Source organism: Salvelinus namaycush, chromosome 8 (assembly GCF_016432855.1).
Source record: "Salvelinus namaycush isolate Seneca chromosome 8, SaNama_1.0, whole genome shotgun sequence".
Taxonomy (NCBI): domain Eukaryota; kingdom Metazoa; phylum Chordata; class Actinopteri; order Salmoniformes; family Salmonidae; genus Salvelinus; species Salvelinus namaycush.
In genome coordinates this window covers 28,673,005-28,693,847 of record NC_052314.1, presented here as the reverse complement: position 1 = coordinate 28,693,847, position 20,843 = coordinate 28,673,005, and the positions used below count along the sequence as shown (strand labels likewise).

At 42.8% G+C, this 20,843-nt stretch overlaps 1 protein-coding gene across 3 annotated transcripts; it reads left to right on the top strand.

Annotated features, from left to right (window-relative positions):
• The first annotated feature begins 494 nt into the window (after nt 1-494).
• On the top strand, nt 495-20,520 carry LOC120052601 (discoidin domain-containing receptor 2-like). Of its 3 annotated transcripts, none has more exons than XM_038999610.1 (16): nt 495-614; nt 9,022-9,124; nt 10,078-10,309; nt 10,526-10,673; nt 11,023-11,125; nt 12,256-12,439; nt 12,668-12,908; nt 13,047-13,118; nt 13,933-14,045; nt 14,248-14,467; nt 14,639-14,883; nt 15,128-15,255; nt 15,483-15,680; nt 18,778-19,012; nt 19,319-19,468; nt 19,575-20,520. In XM_038999610.1, exons 1-16 carry the CDS (start codon nt 533-535, stop codon nt 19,704-19,706), a joined length of 2,586 nt encoding a protein of 861 aa, XP_038855538.1. In that variant the 5' UTR covers nt 495-532; the 3' UTR covers nt 19,707-20,520. The 3 variants fall into 3 exon arrangements, with proteins under 3 accessions (XP_038855538.1, XP_038855539.1, XP_038855537.1); XM_038999611.1 differs by having other exon boundaries at nt 13,909-14,045; nt 14,299-14,467; XM_038999609.1 differs by having other exon boundaries at nt 13,909-14,045.
• The last annotated feature ends 323 nt before the right edge of the window (nt 20,521-20,843 follow it).

Below are 20,843 nucleotides of genomic sequence, written 5' to 3'. Positions count from 1 at the left end.
TGTATAGGTACAGTTTTATGTACAGTTTTATTCCTTAGAGCTGTCTACTGTAATGTTGAATTATCCCTGTTTGACTTTAATATCCCTTTGCTATTCGCTTGTGTTAAGGTAATGATGAATGGAAATTCCACTTTTAGATGGCAATTATTGTCTTTATTGAGCAAATGAAAACCATTCCTCCAGTAAAAGCTGTAGCTTTCCCATAGAACCTCTCAGATGGTCTGGTTCCCTGGAGGAAAGGCATAAAACCGCATCAACTGCCTAAATATACCACATGGATCCAAACACGGACCCTTGAACTTCTGTTTCATTTCATCACAGTCCAAATATTCCAACTTGTATGACATATTTTGACTGTCTGTTGTTTTCCTATTGATTTCAGGTTTGAAGACCCTCTCTGTGTGTCTGTGTCTGTGTGTGTGTGTGTGTGTGTGTGTGTGTGTGTGTGTGTGTGTGTGTGTGTGTGTGTGTGTGTGTGTGTGTGTGTGTGTGTGTGTGTGTGTGTGTGTGTGTGTGTGTGTGTGTGTTTGGGATGAAGCGCCTGTGGGACAAACACTTCCCGTTGCTCATCCTTCTCTATCTGGTAGGAGACGTCACCTCACAGGTTAACCCAGGTGAGTGTTGCCATGGGAACGGTGTGGGGAGCTGTGTGTGCACGTGCTTGTGTGTGTTTGTCCATGTGGTGGCCTTAATTGCTACTGCTGTCTCTTTGATATGAGTAGGACTGTTCTGGTGTCCATGGTTTTCTCCACTTTTACCACTCTATGGGTGCTTCACTGAGGGAAAGTGTGATGTCAATGAGACGACCAATTATATTTTACAAGGAAACCCAGAGGCAATGTTTGTTGAGCAGAGATGGATCACTGACAACCAGTAGGCAACAGAGAGAAAATCTGAGTCAACTCCTGATAAATACAATGACTTGGGACTATAGTACGTATGACATCATTATAGAGCTGTTGTCATTAAATGGAGGTTTATAATTGGATTAAGAGCAGGGCACAAGGCCAAACTCTCTCTGTGTGTGTGTGTGTGTGTGTGTGTGTGTGTGTGTGTGTGTGTGTGTGTGTGTGTGTGTGTGTGTGTGTGTGTGTGTGTGTGTGTGTGTGTGTGTGTGTGTGTGTGTGTGTGTGTGTGTGTGTGTGTGTGTGTGTGTGTGTAAATAGAAGTCCCCACAAGAATAGTAAAATAACAAAAATATGACCAACTGGGGACATTTTGTTGGTCTCTACAAGGTCAAATGTTATTTCTAGGGGGTGTTGGGTTAGGGTTAGGAGCAAAGGTTAGTTATAGAGTTAGGGTGAGGAGCTAGGGTTAAGGTTAGGGTAAGAGTACAGGTTAGGGTTAGGGTTAGGGGTTCGGGAAAATAGGATTTTGAATGGGACTGAATTGCGTGTCCCCACAAGGTTAGCTGTACAAGACTGTGTGTGTGTGGTGCGTGGTCTTTTACAGCTGTGGCAGTCTGCTCTGAGAGAGGGGGAGATAATTGTAGAGTCAGTTCTCCACATTAACATTGCTTTTTAATTAAAGCCTGCTCCAGGCAAACTACAAACACACCAGAACATTTCTCACAAAATTGTCTGGGGTGCCTCGAAGCAAACAAAGGCTATGTTACATATGCTGTAAACTTTTATTTTTCTGTGGCTTGGTGCAGGGAAACAACAATTTATTTTCATGGACATTCATGAACAAATATCAAAACTTCAACGTCTTTAACAGTAGAGTGACAAACACATACACACACACACTGGACACACCAGTGGCGGCCAGTGCCGTTTAAAATGAGGGACGAGTGAGGACGTTTTCTTTTTCATGAGCATGGCGTTATTTCTATTACAGCGTATTGGATGACTGTCATTCATATTCCATTCACCCAGTTCAATGTAACAGCTATAGGTTTAGGCTACTACATGATACTCACATTTTCCCTGTACTCATCTTGAGGTTGTTACAACCTAGCCTATGAATGAAAGTTTGCAACGTAGGTGCACACAGGTCGAGAGAAGAATTTGACAGACAGTGACACATGGACAGACAATGACACGTTCAATACCGCATTGCACACTTTTGCCTCCATCGAGCTGACGTGGAGTGTAATCAAGCTCAACAGTTGCAAACAAGAATTTCTATTGGACAAATTCAGGTATGTTTATCCCCGTTTTGTTCCATTTGCTTCCGTTTAAGAATGTTTTTCAACAGAATTGACAGAAAGAATACCTGCTCACGCGTAAACACAGTTCACTTTCATAGCAGCCACGTTGTATTTCTTCTCGCATCTATGCGCTCACCTCCTCTCAACTTTTCCTTTCGCTTGTGGACTTCAATGCACAACACATCAGCTGTATGTGACCAGGCAAAAAAAACTTTCCAAGCCAAACCATATCATACCTCTACACACAGCCTACATCATTGTCACCATATTACCTAAAGTAACTTCATAGTCAACATAGCTAATAGAACTAACACGTTAGTAAACCCGCTACAATTATGCAGTAACATTAGTGTACAGTCAGTAAGCAGTTTAGCGCTTACACCGGCGTGCCCCGGTGGCAATAAATTACAGTGCATTTGGAAGGTTTTCAGACCCCTTGACTCTTTCCACATTTTGCTACATTACAACCTTCTTCTAAACATTATTTTTTTAAATCCTCATAAATCTACACACAATATCCCATAATGACAAAGCAAAAACAGTTTTTTTGAAATGTTTGCAAATGTATTCAAAATAAAAATGGAAATATTAAATTTACATAACTATTCAGACCCTTTACTCAGTACTTTGTTGAAGCAGCGATTACAGCCTCAAATCTTCTTGGGTATGACACTACAAACTTGGCACACCTGTATTTGTGCAGTTTTTCCCATTCTTTTCTGCAGATTCTCGCAAACTCTGTCAGGTTGGATGGGGAGCGTCGCTGCACAGCTATTTTCAGGTCTCTCCAGAGATGTTTGATCGGGTTCAAGTTCAGGCTCTGGCTGGGCCACTCAAGGACATTCAGAGACTTGTCCCGAAACCACTCCTGCGTTGTCTTGGCTGTGTGGTTAGGGTCATTGTCCTGTTAGAAGGTGGAAGTTTCACCATTAAGGATTCCAGCTTTAACTCTTTACAGTCCATATTGCACTCTTCACCCTTCTGCCTGGTAGTGTGGTAGCACACTACCACTTCACTTAAGGTTCCAAAACCCTATGCATTTGCATGGTAGTTACATAGGTGCAGTTAAATGGTTTGTAAAAGTGTCCAAAAACAGTTCTCGTTTTGTCATGAATGAGGTACTGTGTGTAGATTAATGAGGATATTTTTTTATTTAATCAATTTTAGAATAAGGCTGTAACATCACAAAATGTGGAAAAAGTCAAGGGGTCTGAATACTTTCCAAATGCACTGTAGTAAAACCAAAAGCTTACAATGACTTGGAAGAGTTCCAGTGTTGCGTTGGATAGTCAAAGCCAGCTAGCTATCATAGCATCCCTCTGTTTGAACAGGGTGTTTGAGTAGGCTTAACTGGCTAGTTGCATTTGCTAGCTAAGTAGGCCTAAGTGAAACGGGGAAAAAATGACAATCTCTCTTGCTTCTCTTTCATTTTGGAAGAAATTAATTTGTTCGAAACTGTTCAACTATTGTCTTTCTCTCTCTTTGAGTCAACTACTCACCACATTTTATGATTTCAGTACTATATTAATTCTCTCATCATTTGATTGGGTGGACAACATATCAGTTCATGTTGCAAGAGCTCTGATAGGTTGGAGGACGTACTCCTGAAGTTGTCATAATTACTGTGTAAGTCTATGGAAGGGGGTGAGAACCATCCGGCTACACCTGGTGCTACCCTGAGTGCTGTTGAGGCTACTGTAGACCTTTATTGCAAAATAGTGTGTTTTAATCAATTATTTGGTTACATGTGATTATATTTAGTATAGTTTTATCTAAAAATGATAACTTTTTAAAATGTTTTACCATTTTTATTTTTAAGAAATTCACTGAGGAGGATGGTCCTCCCCTTCCTCCTCTGAAGAGCCTTCACTGAGACACACCCTTCTCTCCATTCATGCGTGTATTTTACAGCCTACAGTGTGGCTGATCTTTAAGACTAGCATGTTGCTATATTGGCAGACGGAGAGAGAGAGAGAAGGTTTATACAAAATGGGTGTTCTCTCCAATGGGACAGAGCAGTGAAGTGGTGGGTGCTGTGGTTGTTTTCAGGCCTGTCTACATCTCGTCATCTCTGTTGCTAGAAGTCTCTGACCGGGTTTATGAGATGTGCTCCGGATATACAGCAGAGTGGTCAGCTTGACAGTATACAGCTTTAGTCTATCCCTATTACTTGATCTACAGTCCAGTCTTATCCCAACCTGAATCCACCTCTATTTCTCCATCTATCTCTACTCCAGGCTTATTCCAGTCTCTATGGCTCCTACTCTACAGTGAAAGCATGTCGCCCACTCAGAATGGAAATGGGAAAGACAGAGATGGTATAACTGCACTGCTCAGGAATTTTAAACAGGGGAAAGTTGGCATCACCATGCATCTCATTGCTACTAAATTCAGCAATGCATATTTCCTGCCTTCTGTTTTCTTCCTCTCCATCCTTGCAGCAGAATGATAGTTAGACACAGTAAGACCTGTGATTGAGTCAACGAGACTCATAGCAAAACTGTAGAGTGACAAGGGACGGACAGACACACAATTCCCTCATCCATTCTCGAGTGTTTCAGAGAATCTTTGTCCAGTTTAGAGGATTTGAAATCTGGAAATAATTAAGACTTCTCTCTCACTTGCCGTCAGCAAAATGATTCTCCACAATGGGGGATATTTGGGATTTAGAACATTTTGTTGCATGCATTTAAATGAACTTTGGCCATGTTCGGGTGCATTAGTACTCTGCACTCCACCACTTCTGAGTAATCAACAATCCCAGCAAATACACATGGGAAGCCCATTTCAATATACCATCCTGCTGTCAGTATGTCTGGAATGCATTAACCACAGACTCTGCATGCACAACACACACGCAAAAATAAACTCCCACCAAGGTCAGATCGTCCCGTGATTTAAGGCTGGGTACAGCCATTGCGATGAAGATATTGTTCTCATCATATTACAATAGAAAGGCTATGAGACAGTTTACACAAGATGGCCAAGGACAACATTGAGTATAATATCAGAGTACTGTGTGTGTGTGTGTGTGTGTGTGTGTGTGTGTGTGTGTGTGTGTGTGTGTGTGTGTGTGTGTGTGTGTGTGTGTGTGTGTGTGTGTGTGTGTGTGTGTGTGTGTGTGTGTGTGTGTGTGTGTGTGTGTGTGTGCGTGTTTGGAGCCTGTGGTTAGACAGCAAACACTATGAAACAAGCCTGCCTTTCACTGGCCAGAGCACGAGCACAGAGAAGAAAAAGGGGTGAGAGAGGGAAAGAAGCCACTTGGAGCTGGATCGGTGTGTGTGTGCTTACGTGTGTGACCTGTAAGAGTATGTGCCATTATGGATGTGAGAGGGTTCGTCCAGCTCTCTCTTTCTATATTTGGGCAGCAGGTAGCCTAGTGGTTAGAGCATTGGGCCAGTAACCAAAAAGTCGCTGATTTGAATACCCGTAGTGACAAGGTGAAAAACCCTAATTTGCTCCAGGTGCGTCGTACTAGTATGGCTGACTCTGTAAACCAACACATTTCACTGCACCTATCTGATGTAGGTGAAAATAAAAACATGTTTTTTTTTCTCTTTCTCGCTCCACACAGGGCTGGTATTTTTCCACCTTTTCAGAGGTGATATTTTATTTTTAGATGGTGTGTATGTGTACACATTTTACTATACTTGTGAGTACAAGGAAGGCCTAAACCTAAACCAACTAAAATTCAGAAATGAGAGGACATTTAGCTGGTCCTCACTTATAAAAAGGCCATTTTAGGCTAAGGGGTTAGGTTAAGGGTTAGAATTAGGGTTAGGAATTAGGGTTTGGGTTTAAGTTGAGGGTTAGGGTTTAGGAAAAATAGGATTTTGAATGGGAATCAATTGTTGGTCCTCACAAGTGTATAGTAAGTCCTCACAAGTGCCCCATGGGCCCCATGGTAACTCTAGTCTGAAAACAACAATCAATTGCTCTGTGAATGCATGCAAAGTCAGGCCTAGTCTCCCCCTATTTTTCTCTCTTTCTCTCTGGTTCTCTTTCTCCCTGCCTCTGTTTGCAGTGTACACCTGTATGTGAATGGACTCATGTTTCTCCTCTCACTCATAGATCAGTGGTGAGTTACAGTTGTAGGATATTTGATCCAGTTTGCTACAGCAGGAAAATAATCCTGCAGCAACAGGAAATGTGAATTATTATGTGGATTATTTTTGATGGGTTGATGTATTTTTCGTAAAGTAAAATCAATTCTTAAAAAGTGGAAATTGCAAACTTCAGAAGCCTTTTTGAACCTCAAATACAATACAAGTTAGAAATGTCCTGCATTGCAGGAAAGGTGTCCTGCTACAGGGTGATCAAATTAAGATCCTACACCTGTACTATGGTCAACAAGCCCAACGTCCACCACTCATATATTAAAGGTCGACTTTCGGCATGAAAAATGGTCCAACTCTGCCTCTTTCTCAATTTTCAAACAGAAATGTGCTCTGCCTTCGGTGCTTCATCGATTTGTCATTCTGGTCATGTGCTCCGCAATCGACGTAGCTAGTTCGTTAGCTATGTTAGCCACTGGCACCTAACACCTCCAGTATGTGTTGACGTCATTTCACAGGATTTGTTTTTGGATGGAAGCTGTAGAGATAGGTAAGAAATTGCACTTCTGTAGCCAAATATCTTATTCATCTTTTTTTAAGCATTAAATGACCTGGTATGGTGGTGCATTGTTATACAGTTTAAAGCTGTTCTTTTGGGGGTTTTGCCCGAAGTCGACCTTTAAGCACAGCATTTTCATCACGCAAAAGTGCACAGATCTGTGCAAATGAGTACTGTGCACACTTTATTATAATCTACAGTGTGAATCAATTTGATTTCATCTTTATTAATTAACCAGAGTTTAGTACACTGTGGTAAAACATATTATGGATGTTTTGCTCACTGCTTGCTTATGGAGTCTTAAAGCTGCCTGGAGAGCCAATGAAATGTTCCCAAATACAACACATGAATCAAAACGGACATTATTATTGGAGGAATTGCAGATGTTATCACATTTGATTGCAATTATGTTACCAAGGGTACCACTAATAGACTGGAAATATGAAAAGTGTGCGATGATTATGGCTGACATGTCTGTCTAAGCATGAAGGAGGCAGGAGATGGGGGAGGGAGGACAGGAGAAGATAAAGAGAGGAGAATGTGAGGGAGGTGCGGAGGAGAAGGTAGTCTCACATCTGGAATAGTTTTTTGTTTTGGGACGGATCTGTTTCTGGAGTGAGTCTCACCGTCACTGCCAGGACGAACCCTGAGAGGTTTCCCCATATTGATTTTTAAGCAAACATTTGGAAGAGGGAAGGAGAACAGAAAGAAAGGATAAAAAAGTGAGCTGAGGGGCCATGCTGAAGGGAGAGTCTCCCTGGCCTGCACTTCCTCCTCCACTCCCTGGGACCAGCCTGACCCCAAGATATCACATACTCTGTACACTTCAGTATACACACACATAAGCATACAGGTATTTCTCTCTCTCTGTCCCTTTGTCTTTCTGTACCTCTGTCTGTACGTCTGTCTGTACCTCTGTCTGTACCTCTGTCTGTACCTCTGTCTGTACGTCTGTCTGTACCTCTGTCTGTACCTCTGTCTGTACCTCTCTCTCTCTCTCTCTCTCTCTCTCTCTCTCTCACTCACTCACTCACTCACTCACTCACTCACTCACTCACTCACTCACTCACTCACTCACTCACTCACTCACTCACTCACTCACTCACTCACTCACTCACTCACTCAAGTGTTCCCTTGTACTTCCTCTGCCACTCATACTGACCAGCATGACTCTGTGCTATCACACACACACTGTAGGAACTACAGTATACACACACACGTTTGGAAAAGAGTTTAGCCGGAAAGCAGAGAAGACATTGGTTCAATTGTTTCCAAGTTAATGGTTAGCATCAGTTTTCTACTGAGTAGAGAAGACCGTTGAAGCAATGATATGGCCAGTGATTATTATAATCCTCAATAAATAATCCATAAACTCCCAGCCCTGGGCTAATATTGATGGAAAATCACCTTCTATTTTTACTTCCAGAAACAAAGTAAAGAAATTCTATTTCAGGCTTGTAAAAGTTCAAAGATACCATCTCTTCTATTTCACAAGTAGTTACCCGCTTGCCCAGCGGATCACAGTGAAACAGGATGAAATGTTCAAACGCCCACAGTTAACTTTGATCGCTCCACTCTGCTACAGGGGAAAGACCACACAGGAGCAAGAGGGTATTCTCTAAAACACACACACTCACTACCCCTTATATTTGCACTGGCAGAGAGGTTGAACGGATCCCTGCTCTTTATTTAACCACACTCTTAGTGCTGGGGAGAGGGGATGTGTTTTTGTGCCCACCCTGACTAAACGCCCACCTCTCTCTCAATTTCAGATTGTGATGACTCGAGATTTGATTTTAGAGGAAGGGAGTAGGAGGGTGGGTGTATGTCTGTGGTTTATAATAATTCATAATAATGATTAATGTCTGAAGGTCTATTGTTTATAGACACCACCACTGTGGTTGGTCTGGCTGGGCTGGGCTGGGCTGGGGGAGTTATGATTAAAACCCAGTATATAGTATTTAAAACCATGGCACCAGGTGGATGAGATTAGACACATAATCCAGGTCAATACAGACTGTGTGTTTATGTCTGAGACCTCAGCAAGAGTTACCACCACACACCTTGGTGTAGTGCAGGTGGTCCAGTGAACCGTGCTCGCGTGACGAGTAACTTTGCCTGTGGTAGCTCCTTGAGCTAATGTCTATGCTTTACATTGTTTCAATAACGGGTTGTTCATACTTGAGCACATGTTTGGGTGTGTGCGTGACTGTGTGTTTGCATGTGTGTGTACTAAAAGCTGTCTTGTGTTGTAGGTGTGTGTCGGTACCCTCTGGGGATGTCAGGAGGGCAGATTCAGGATGAAGACATCTCAGCCTCCAGTCAGTGGTCTGAGTCGACTGCTGCTAGATACGGCAGGTACCGTAGACACACACACCACACACACACACACACACACACACACACACACACACACTCTGCAGCGTTGCAGTTCTTGACACAAACCAGTGCGCCTGGCACCTACTACCATACCCCATTCAAAGGCACTTCAATCTTTTGTCTTGCCCATTCACCCTCTGAATGACACACATACACAATCCGTGTCTCATTTGTTTCAAGGCTTAAAAATAGTTATTTAACCTGTCTCCTCCCCTTCATCTACACTGATTGAAGGGGATTTAACAAGTGACATCAATAAGGGATCATAGCTTTCACCTCGATTCACCTGGTCAGTCTATGTCATGGAAAGAGCATGTGTTCCTAATGGTTTGTACACTCAGTGTATACATACATACATCTCAACTTCAATTTAGTAGACTGGACACATACATGCGCCCCCAGAACTACACACATGAACTCTCATGTACACTCGTATGCACTCACACACAAAAGTATTCAATAGCGTGTGTTCGTGTGTGTGTTTTCAATAAACTGCGCATCAATTCCCGCTCTCAGCTTGTTGTGGATAAGCCTAGAAAGAGCAAGAGAGAAAGAAACCGAGAGAGAGAGAGTGAATGTGTGTGTACATATGTGTGCGTGTTGGAGAGTGTGGGTGGCCTGCACTCAGTGTAAGGAACATAATCTATGTTATTTTTATTCTGACCTAGCTTCCCCTTGCCAGCTCAGCCCTAAATGAACACTTTCACATTAATTTACGACAAAGGTGCTTGTTTAATAGGCTGTATGAACTGACATCCAGCCACCACACTCACTTTCCACTCACCTCTCCTTTCCCTCCACCCTTTCTCTCTCTCTGTGTTCTTCTGCCTCCCTTTCGCTCATTCTCACTCTCCTTTTTTTCTATGTGTTTTTCTATCTTCCTCTCTCCTCTCTCTCCCTCTACTTCCCCACTCCTCTCATCCCTCTCTCAGGTTGGACTTTGAGGAGGGTGATGGTGCGTGGTGTCCAGAGAGAACGGTGGAACCAGACAGCCTGAAGGAGTTCCTCCAGATAGACTTGCGTTCCCTCCACTTCATCACCCTGGTGGGCACCCAGGGCCGCCACGCAGGGGGCATCGGCAACGAGTTCGCCCAGATGTACAAGATCAAATACAGCCGTGACGGCAGCCGCTGGATCTCCTGGAGGAACAGGCAAGGCAAACAGGTAATCAATCAGTTATTGATTATTGATTAAGTTGATTATTGGTTGACAGGGATAGGAATATAAAAATGTTGATCATAAAATATTGATTGATAATGGTACTACTGGTGATTTGTGACGGCGATCTAGGTGGTTAAGGGAACTGGAATGTGTGAGTTATTGCTTATTATTTAGGCTAATTGATTGATTGATTATTATCTGTGGGTGGCATGGCTATAGGTCATTGAGGGGAACAGGAATGCATATGACATCATGCTGAAGGACCTGGAGCCTCCGATCATCGCCCGCTTCGTGAGGTTCATGCCCGTCTCAGACCACTCTATGAACGTCTGCATGAGGGTGGAGCTCTACGGCTGTGAATGGCTCGGTAAGATAGGGGGAGGAGAGAGGGAGAGGTGGAGGAGCTCCCTATTGTGAACCATAGGTAGACATATGTAGCACATGGGGATGTGTGAAACTTACTCCTCAGCCTGAAGTGTCGCCACTTGCGCCGCCGAATTGCTAGGCTTTCACATGGCACTGACTGGTAAGACGCTTCAGAAGGGTGGTCACGTGTGCTAGCAAGGCAGAGGTCCTGAGTTCGAGCTTCAGTGTGAGTGGAATCAGGAGGAAGTTGTACACGCTAAGAAACAGTGTGACATCCTTTACACAGAGTACGGCAAACAGTGCTTAGGTTTCAGCTCAATAGGCTAATACAGAGTCCCTCTCTCTGTCAGACGGTTTGGTGTCCTACAACGCTCCAGCAGGAGAACAGATGAGTCTAGAGGGCCAGCCTGTCCACTTCAACGACTCGGTGTACGACGGAGCCGTCATCTACAGGTGGGTGTGCATCGCTCCTACTTTTCATCCTCCTTCATCATCTTGCTCTTCCTCCTTTCTCTTTTTCTTTCTTTTCATTCTTCCTGTCTTAAAGTATCCCTCCTCTCTCTCGGTTTATCCAACCTCCTCCTCAGTTCTTTCTCTCCTCCTTTTGTCCTTCCTTCACCAATCTCGGAGTTGTGGTTCCACGCTGGCCCTGTTATTGCCTGGTTGCTGTTGTTACGGCAGGATGTAGACAGCTCAAAGGCATGGGTCACTGTGGTTTTGTCACGCATACACACACACACACACACACACACACACACACACACACACACACACACACACACACACACACACACACACACACACACACACACACACACACACACACACACACACACACACACACACACACACACACACACACACACAAGAATGCTTCTCTGCACAGTAATGCGCTGGAGTGTTACGAACACACACGGAGACAATTACACATGGCTTCTGGTGCATGAACGCGTGGGAGAGTTTGAGTCAGTGTCTTTGGACTAAAACTTGACTTCTTGAGAACATAAATGACTATATGGGTATCCTTGCTGCCTTTCTGTGTTGGTGTTTGAGCCACTGTGTGCTGAATAATTTCCTCCATGACGCTGCCCTCAGTTTGTCTCTGCTATAGAAGTCTGTCTATCTCTATTTCGCTCTCTGCTTCTCTTTCTCTCCCTCTCTCTCTGAGTTTGAGTCTGTGAATGTAGTCTGAGAAGAGAAAATGGCTCAGGTTTTGATACCACTGCCAAGATGAGATGTTGAATGTGGAAAAGATGATGCTACCACCTAGTGGTGGGTGGAGGGAAGTTGAACAAACAGATAGCGGAATAGTTTCTCTCAAGCTTCCCTTTCACAAAATGAATATTGTGCATTGTAAAATAAATACTAGGTAATTAAACATGAAAATAGCAATTATTGTGTGTCAAGCAAGGTTGTCGAGTAGTCGTTTACACGTTGTCAGGTCTCCTTAAGGACAGTTCACACAGAGACTCTCTGGTTCACCCCAAAAAACATATTTTTAGTTTGTATTTTGACTACTTCAAAATCCTCAAACTCTGAGCTATATCTTTATCTGTTCTTCTCTCTATCTTCTCCATCTCCAGTATGAAGGAGGGCCTGGGCCAGCTGACTGATGGGATGTGTGGATTAGATGACTTCACTCACAGCCACGTCTACAATGTGTGGCCTGGCTACGACTACGTAGGTTGGACCAACGAGAGCTTCCCCAACGGATACGTGGAGATCATGTTCGAGTTCGACCGCACACGCAACTTCACCACCATGAAGGTGTGGGTGGGTGGGTGTGTGTGTGTGGGTGTCAGGGGCTGTTATCTCCCAGCTGTTTACAATGTGTGTAAGGGGAGTTGGGTTTTTTTTAATTCCCAAATAACAGGCATTACAGTTCTAAATCTTTCAGCTTCTTGACCCTTTTTCCAATCACCAGACCACATTTTCACAGATTTCACTCTTCACAACGTATTCCCCTCTTGCTCAACCATCTCTCTCTGTCTCTAGGTGCACTGTAACAACATGTTCATGCGGCATATCAAGGCATTCCGCCAGGTGGTGTGTTACTTCCGTTCCGAGGCTGACTGGGAGGCCACGCCCCTTTCCTTCAGCCCTGTGGTGGACGACGTCAATCCCAGCGCCCGATTCATCACTGTCTCTCTGGCCAATCACATGGCCAGTGCTATGAAGTGCCATTTCTACTTCGCTGATGCCTGGATGATGTTTAGCGAAATCACCTTCCAGTCCGGTAAATGTTTACACACACACATGAGATCACCTCCAAATCATGTGCTGTAGAGAAAACACACCTTGTTTGGTTTGAATATTAATCTGTAAAGTATTATCAGTGCTTTGTTGTGATTTACGTCTGTCTACTTTCTTCCAGACACAGCCATGTACAATACTACCCTGGCTCCACCCAAGACTGGCAGTGGCCCCCCCACCAGCACTCAACCAGGTCAGTTCCCACTACACATGCATTGCACACACGCTTTATCAGTTTTTACCTCTTTTACCACACACTCCCACCCGTGAGAAATGGCTGTGGCCAAAACCCACTTCCTGCTTTAAGATCGGACCCTTTTTTCCCCAATTTTCGTCTAAAATGACATACCCAAATCTAACTGCCTATAGCTCAGGACCTGAAGCAAGGATATGCATATTCTTGATACCATTTAAAAGGAAACACTTTGAAGTTAGTGGAAATGTGAAATGAATGTAGGAGAAAATAACACATTAGTTCTGGTAAAAGATAATACAAAGAAAAAAACAAGCATATATTTTTTTGTACTGTCTTGGAAATGCATGAGAAAGGCCATAATGTATTATTCCAGCCCGGGAGCAATTTAGATTTTGGCCACTAGATGGCAGCAGTGTACGTGCAAAGTTTTAGACTGATCCATTGCATTTCTGTTCAAAATGTTGTCTCAAGACTGCCCAAATGTGCCTAATTGGTTTATTAATAACTTTTTAAGTTCATAGCTGTGCACTCTTCTCAAACAATAGCATGGTATTCTTTCACTTGTAATAACTGCTGTAAATTGGACAGTGCAGTTAGATTAAGAAGAATTTAAGCTTTCTGCCAATATCAGATATGTCTATGTCCTGGGAAATTTTCTTGTTACTTACAACCTCATGCTAATCGCATTCACCTACATTAGCTCAACCGTCCCGAGGGGACCCACCAATCCTGTAGAGGTTAATTCTATCATCCAATCGAATGGTGTCTTTCCCCATCCCCTCCCCAGGGGATGACCCCACCCACAAAATAGACGACAGCAACACCAGAATTCTGATTGGCTGCCTGGTGGCCATCATCTTCATCCTCGTCGCCATCATCGTCATCATCCTCTGGAGGCAGGTCTGGCAAAAGATGCTGGAGAAGGTGAGAGATCCCGCCTGTTCACACGTTTTATCTGAGCCAAAAAGCGTTTTGATGCACCATGTCTCTGCATGTGAAAGTTAGTTTGTGACTGTTCGTTACTATCAGGAAATGCAAAATATTATACAAATCTTACTATTTGCCATGTGTTGATCAATCAGGACTGGTCAGATGTGTCTCTTCACCCCAGCATCCTTTATTCTAGGCCTCGCGGCGGATGCTGGACGATGAACTAACTGCTAGTCTGTCACTACAGAGCGAGACATTCGCCTACAGCCACAACAACCCTTCATCATCGTCAGCACTCAGCGAACAGGAGTCTAGCTCCACCTACGAGCGTATCTTCCCCCTGGGCCCTGACTACCAGGAGCCTTCACGACTGATACGCAAGCTGCCTGAGTTCTCCCACAGCTCGGAGGAGGCCGGTGAGTATACACAAAGGCAGGGTTTAAATTACCAGAAAAGACATATGCGGGAGTTGGGTTACGGAGGTTGAAAAAATTGGATGTCTGCATTCTGTAAGCATGAAGTCGCCCTATTGTGTATTATCATGTCATATTGCTGATTTTATCTTCAACTATTTTCTCCGGTTCCAGCATTAACTAGCACAGTGGTGGCAGTGACAGCCTCCAAGGCTCCCACGGCAACATTTGCCCAGGACGGAGTCCCTCACTATGCCGAGGCAGACATCGTCAACCTGCAGGGCGTAACCGGGGGCAACACGTACGCGGTCCCTGCTCTAACCATGGACCTGCTGTCAGGGAAGGATGTGGCGGTGGAAGAGTTCCCCAGAAAACTGCTCACCTTTAAAGAAAAGCTGGGCGAGGGACAGTTTGGAGAGGTTTGTGCTCTCTGGACATCGCATAGTAAACAGAAATCAATTCTGTGAATGATTTACGTTACATCAATTAAACTAATTTCTTATGCCCTTCTGAGATAAAGAACACTGATCAGGGTCATTGAATAGATTCATCTGGTGATTTAAGCTCGAGAAAAAGCTTTCACAACCTTTGTGGCTCTTTAGAACCATCGTTAGTGACCATTAGATGTAGTGTGTTGAGTCTCCATGTTTCGTCCCCCTACAGGTCCACCTGTGTGAGGCAGAGGGCATGCAGGAGTTTATGGATGAGGATTTCTCCTTCGACATCAGTGACAACCAGCCAGTACTGGTGGCTGTTAAGATGCTAAGAGCAGACGCTAACAAAAACGCCAGGTGAGGGGGGCCACATTCCTGATTAGAGAATACAGTGAATGTCTGCACATGCTGATCCCAAATGTATTGTCCACATAGACATGTTTTTTGAGTGATTCTTCCAGCACCCGTACACATTTTGAATGTGTGTGTTGTGAGATATATTGCCATATATTAATCAAAGCTCTCACAGTCTCCCCTCTGACTTCTAACCTCTGCCCTTGTCTGTGTTCCTATGTTATAATCAGGAACGACTTCCTGAAGGAGATTAAGATCATGTCTCGTCTGAAGGACCCTAACATCATCCGTCTGCTGGCCGTGTGTATCTGCAGTGACCCCCTCTGCATGATCACAGAGTACATGGAGAATGGAGACCTCAACCAGTTCCTGTCCCGCCATGAACCTGAGGGACAGCTAGCGCTCATCAGCAATGCACCCACTGTCTGGTAAGGGTGAGGGGAGGGGGGAGTGTGTGTGTGTCGGGTGAGATGGATGTGATTTTGATGTGCAGGCAATCCTCGGTTGACTTATGTGAAAGCTGGTTCCTGTCGTGAGTTTACATTGCGTTCAAAGAGGAAAATGAGGACTCGCAGGTGTAAGTCATCCAAACATTGTTAGCGCATAAAATGCAAATTTCTTTATTGTGCTGTATTCCTCTGAGCATGCCACCCAAAACGCACTCAAGAACTGGGCACTCCTGAGCGCATCGCTGATTTGGCTCAACGTCTGGAATTCTATCAGCTCAGTTTGAATTGCGGCCTCATCCAGCGAGGGTATCGTTTTCTTAGCAAGGGAGGAGAATTATCCACCTGGGCGCACTGTGAGAGGATCAAGTACAAACGCAATGATATCCTTGGGCATGCTGTAGTCTTCAAATCTGGTGGAGAAGTTGTCCCTCGGCAGCTTGATGTAATCTTCCATCACCTCTGTGACAATGCAGCGGCCTGGTCCCTCTGTCTAAATCGAACAACTCAAGCTTCCTAGTTAAAGCCTCAAGTTTTTCCACCTTATCCACGACTGTTTTCCCTCTTACTTGTAACTGCAGATTTAACCCGTTTAAGTGACAGAATATGTCAGCCAAAAAAGCTGTGTGTGTGGGTAGGTAGCTTGCAGTTAACATTTCAAGATACTTTGAAAGTTCCATGCTTAGATTCATAATGACGTCTGAGATTGAATTATTTGCAGCAACATTTTCATTGCTATTAAGACACACTGGCTTGGCATTGGGAAAATATGGGAAAATGAACGCATATCTCTCTGTACATTCTATCCTGAAACTTCCAATTTGATTATCCACCTTTTTTTATACTTTTTTGAGAGGAACATTTTCCCTTGCTTTCAAGCTATTTGTTCTGAACCAATGTTGATGTTAAAAAACAAGTGTAGCCTACAGTAGGCTACGTAGACCTGCTTTTCCCAACCAATCAAGGCACAGAGAAATAGACAAAAATAATAATTGAATAGAGACATGGTGATTTTATGAGCGTAATCAGATCAAAATTATTGTTATTGTCACTGAATTTATTATGTACTAATCAGATGTGTTAAAAATGTTCAATTTGTAGTGTTGGCCAATTATAATTGCTAATATTATATACCTATTATGTCCTGGCCCGCCGACTATTAGCTCAGAAGAAATTTGGCCTGAAGCCAAACCTAGTTGACGAACCCTGATTTAGAGACTATTTCAAATGCATTCACATTGAGAAATGCAAATTAGTGATATCTTGCATGCAGCCATATTGTGGTTCTCACTGGTTCAACTGATTTTGGGGAACTGTCTATATAGAAGTTCCTGTAAAAAAGAAAAACACAAACACTTTCAAAAATAATTTTGTCCTCTATAAATGAGATTGTTGTTTGTGGGGGGAAATAATATTTCTGTAACTGGAAGCATTTGGGAATGCATAATAGAAGTTTCACCACGTTGTCTGTAATGCTATGAGCAAGGTTTAAAGGGGGAATCTGGGATTCAAACAACAACAAAGCAGCACTTTAGTCAACAGCGATGGGCTGCAGATGGAAAAATGTAACAACTCTCAAATTCATAGACGGAGCTATGAAGGAAATGATTGACCATCCATGAGATCAAAATGATCAAATATTTTGTACCAAACCCAGATTGCCCCTTTAATTCCAGAGGGCAGGCTTTGAAAGCTATTGACGTAATCAAGCAGATCTTAAGGCATACATACACATACTAAATATTTATTTGGCATGTGCATGTTGTTCTAGTGTGAAATTATTACTGACATTTCTACAGATTTATACCGCACATAGATTTTATCAAATGGGGTTTAGTTCACCTCATGGGACTACAAATCTGAAATGATTGAGACTTTTATAGTTTATTTCCAAATATATATTTTAATGCAGATTACCCTACACTATTGACTAACACATGTCATCTAGCAGCTTGGACTGCATTTTTACATTTGGTTGGAGCCACAAGCACAGAGGAGATCGGAGAACTGAGGGTTTCGGCCCATTTCCACCCCTGAACCTAGCTAGCTAGAAAGCTATTTAGCATACCAGCTAGAAAACATGAGTTAAAATGCAAGCTGTTAACCTATAAGCTGAGCAAGCTAGCTAAAATAGCTAGTGAATATGCTTTATCACAATAATCTAGTAAACTAAAGACTAGTAATTTTATCCACAGGAACCTGTATAATGGTATAGCTAATAAGCCCAGCTATCGGAATGGATAATGTGAACTCTAAATTCTCCTAAATTGCCTCTCGGTAAGTCTGTCACTGCAAGTTATCACGTCCACTGTTCTGTTTACCTGGCTATGCAAATGAAATGACATAGTCAGTCTAGGTAGGTGTGTGACTGAAAACAGACATACTTGAGACCGTTGCTTTTAACTCTACTTTAAAAGGTTGTCACGAGGCAGTTTTAATCTTTAATAACAGATTATATATTTTTTTTTAAGTTATACACCATTTTAATAGGTTTTTAGTGGTTGTATCATATGACATTTAAAATGATCCCTTGTCATGACAGATGATAGAGATGTTACATTTTTCAGCATTTGTGGCAGATTTGATTAACTTTCTTCTGAATTGAAGGGTCCACTACAAAGTATGCATTGATGTCATATCATGACCCTTTAAGAAAAAACTATTTATGTAGCCAAAAATGCATTTTAAGGTTGGTTGCAACATATGATATTAGTGTTTTTCAAATGTGTGCCAAAGTTAAATATTATAATTTTTGTTATGAATTACACCAATTCACAATACTGTTGTTGTTTAAATCGACCTCGAACAGTTACACCATATGGCATTTTCACCCTTTGACATGCCAAAACTGTAAAAATATATCATGCTTTATGATACAGTACATTGATGCGGTGCCAAACGGAGGAGAACATGTAGAAATGTGATGTAAGAAGATGTTTTGTATTACAGTTTGTATTTACACATTTACAAGGCTATGTGATGATATTATACAACGGGTGGGTCTAATCCTGAATGCTAATTGGTTGAAACCGCATTCCAGCCGGTGTCAACTCTCCTCTCTTTCTCTTCTCTGCTTCAGCTACAGTAACCTGTGCTACATGGCCACTCAGATTGCCTCAGGGATGAGGTACCTCTCCTCGCTCAACTTTGTCCACAGAGACCTGGCCACGAGGAACTGTCTGGTGGGGAAGAACTACACCATCAAGATCGCTGACTTTGGCATGAGCAGGAACCTGTACAGCGGAGACTACTACCGCATCCAGGGCCGGGCCGTGTTGCCCATACGATGGATGTCCTGGGAGAGCATACTGCTGGTGAGGAGGGAGGGAGGGATGGAAACTGGTGAGACGTGGTGCCCCCCTGATGGTCATACATAATGTAGATACCTCAGTTTACTTCACGGAATGAGGCCACTGGCTATCAGACCATTCACATTATTAACCTGACTACATTGTTATAACTGGAGTGCAATCCCTGATAAAACATTAAATCGCTTATGTTTACTGTAATGGGCCAGTGAATGAAGGTTTTGGTTATCAGTTGAACTAGCCCATTTTTAAGCCATAGAAATCAATAACTTACGTAGCCTAATGTCTGTTGTTCTGCCTCTTCACTCCCAGGGAAAGTTCACCACAGCCAGTGATGTGTGGGCATTTGGGGTGACGCTGTGGGAGACCCTGACCTTCTGTAACGAGCAGCCTTACTCCCAGCTGACTGACGAACAGGTCATAGAGAACACTGGCGAGTTCTTCAGGGATCAGAAACGACAGGTGAGAGAAACACGCACACACACACTCACCGTGACTCACTCTCTTTTGCTGTACATCTACCTGCCTATGTTCTACTGTGTTGTACCTGATTGTCTATGTGTTGTAGGTCTACCTTCCCCAGCCAGTGCTGTGTCCTGACTCTGTGTATAAGATCATGCTGAATTGTTGGAGGAGGAACACCAAGGAGAGGCCTTCCTTCCAGGAGATCCACCGAGCACTGCTGGAGAGCCAAGCTTAGGGCCAGTACCCCTGGGCCGGGCCAGCACACACACACACATACAGACAGACGGACAGATGAAACGCATCAACAACACATTACGCATCCATCAAAAGTTCAACTCAATTCAACTAATGATGCACGGAAAAAGAAAGGCAAAAATTACAAATGGCTGTCAGATTGTCTCAGATAGAGAAGCCAAAGTGAATTGTAGCAATGAAAGTTCGGTATTTTTAAAAATGTATAATTTATTCAAAATTATACTATAAATGAGTGTTCCCACCTTGTTTAATGTAGTGTATGGTAATGGCACGTCTATGAATTAAATTGTGTTTTCTTTAAGAAGACTGCTTGAATGTAAATAAGAATGCAAGTTTCATGGATGTCTTAACAAAACATAAGTGTTCAGTTTGGAGATTTTTGGTGAATTTTTATATTTGAAAAGGTTTTTCATCTCAGTCATTCTGACAGTTTATTCAAAGCCAACAGGGATAATTATGTTTTCATAAAAATAATGCATTATAAGACTTGTCATAAGCATGATCCTGTCTTATTATAAGCCCATTTCAATTAACATTATAACATTAAACCTATTGGCTTTTGATTAAGGAGTTACAAATTCATAACATGGACATTAACCAAAACTCAACCATGTCTCAACTGTAGTACTCTGGTATATACTCTGCTACAGTGTCTGCCAGTGATATTTGACCAAGAGTGCTCAGAGACATCAATATGTATGTACTTCTCAAATATTCATATTTTGTATTTATATGTATTGTTTATTTGTTTGTTCTGTTTGCTTCTTGTTTACAGTACCAGTCAAAAGTTTGGACACACCTACTCGTTCTAGGGTTTATCTTTATTTTTAATATTTTCTACATTGTAGAATAATAGTTAAGACATCAAAACTATGAAAGAACACATATGGAATCATGTAGTAACCAAAAAAGTGTTAAACAAATCAAAATATATTTTATAGCCACCCTTTGCCTTGAAGACAGATGACACTCTTGGCAATCTCTCAACCAGCTTCACCTGGAATGCTTTTCCAACAGTCTTGAAGTCGTCCCCACATATGCTGAGCACTTGTTGGCTGCTTTTCCTTCACTCTGCAGTCCAACTCATCCCAAACCATCGCAATTGGGTTGAGGTTGG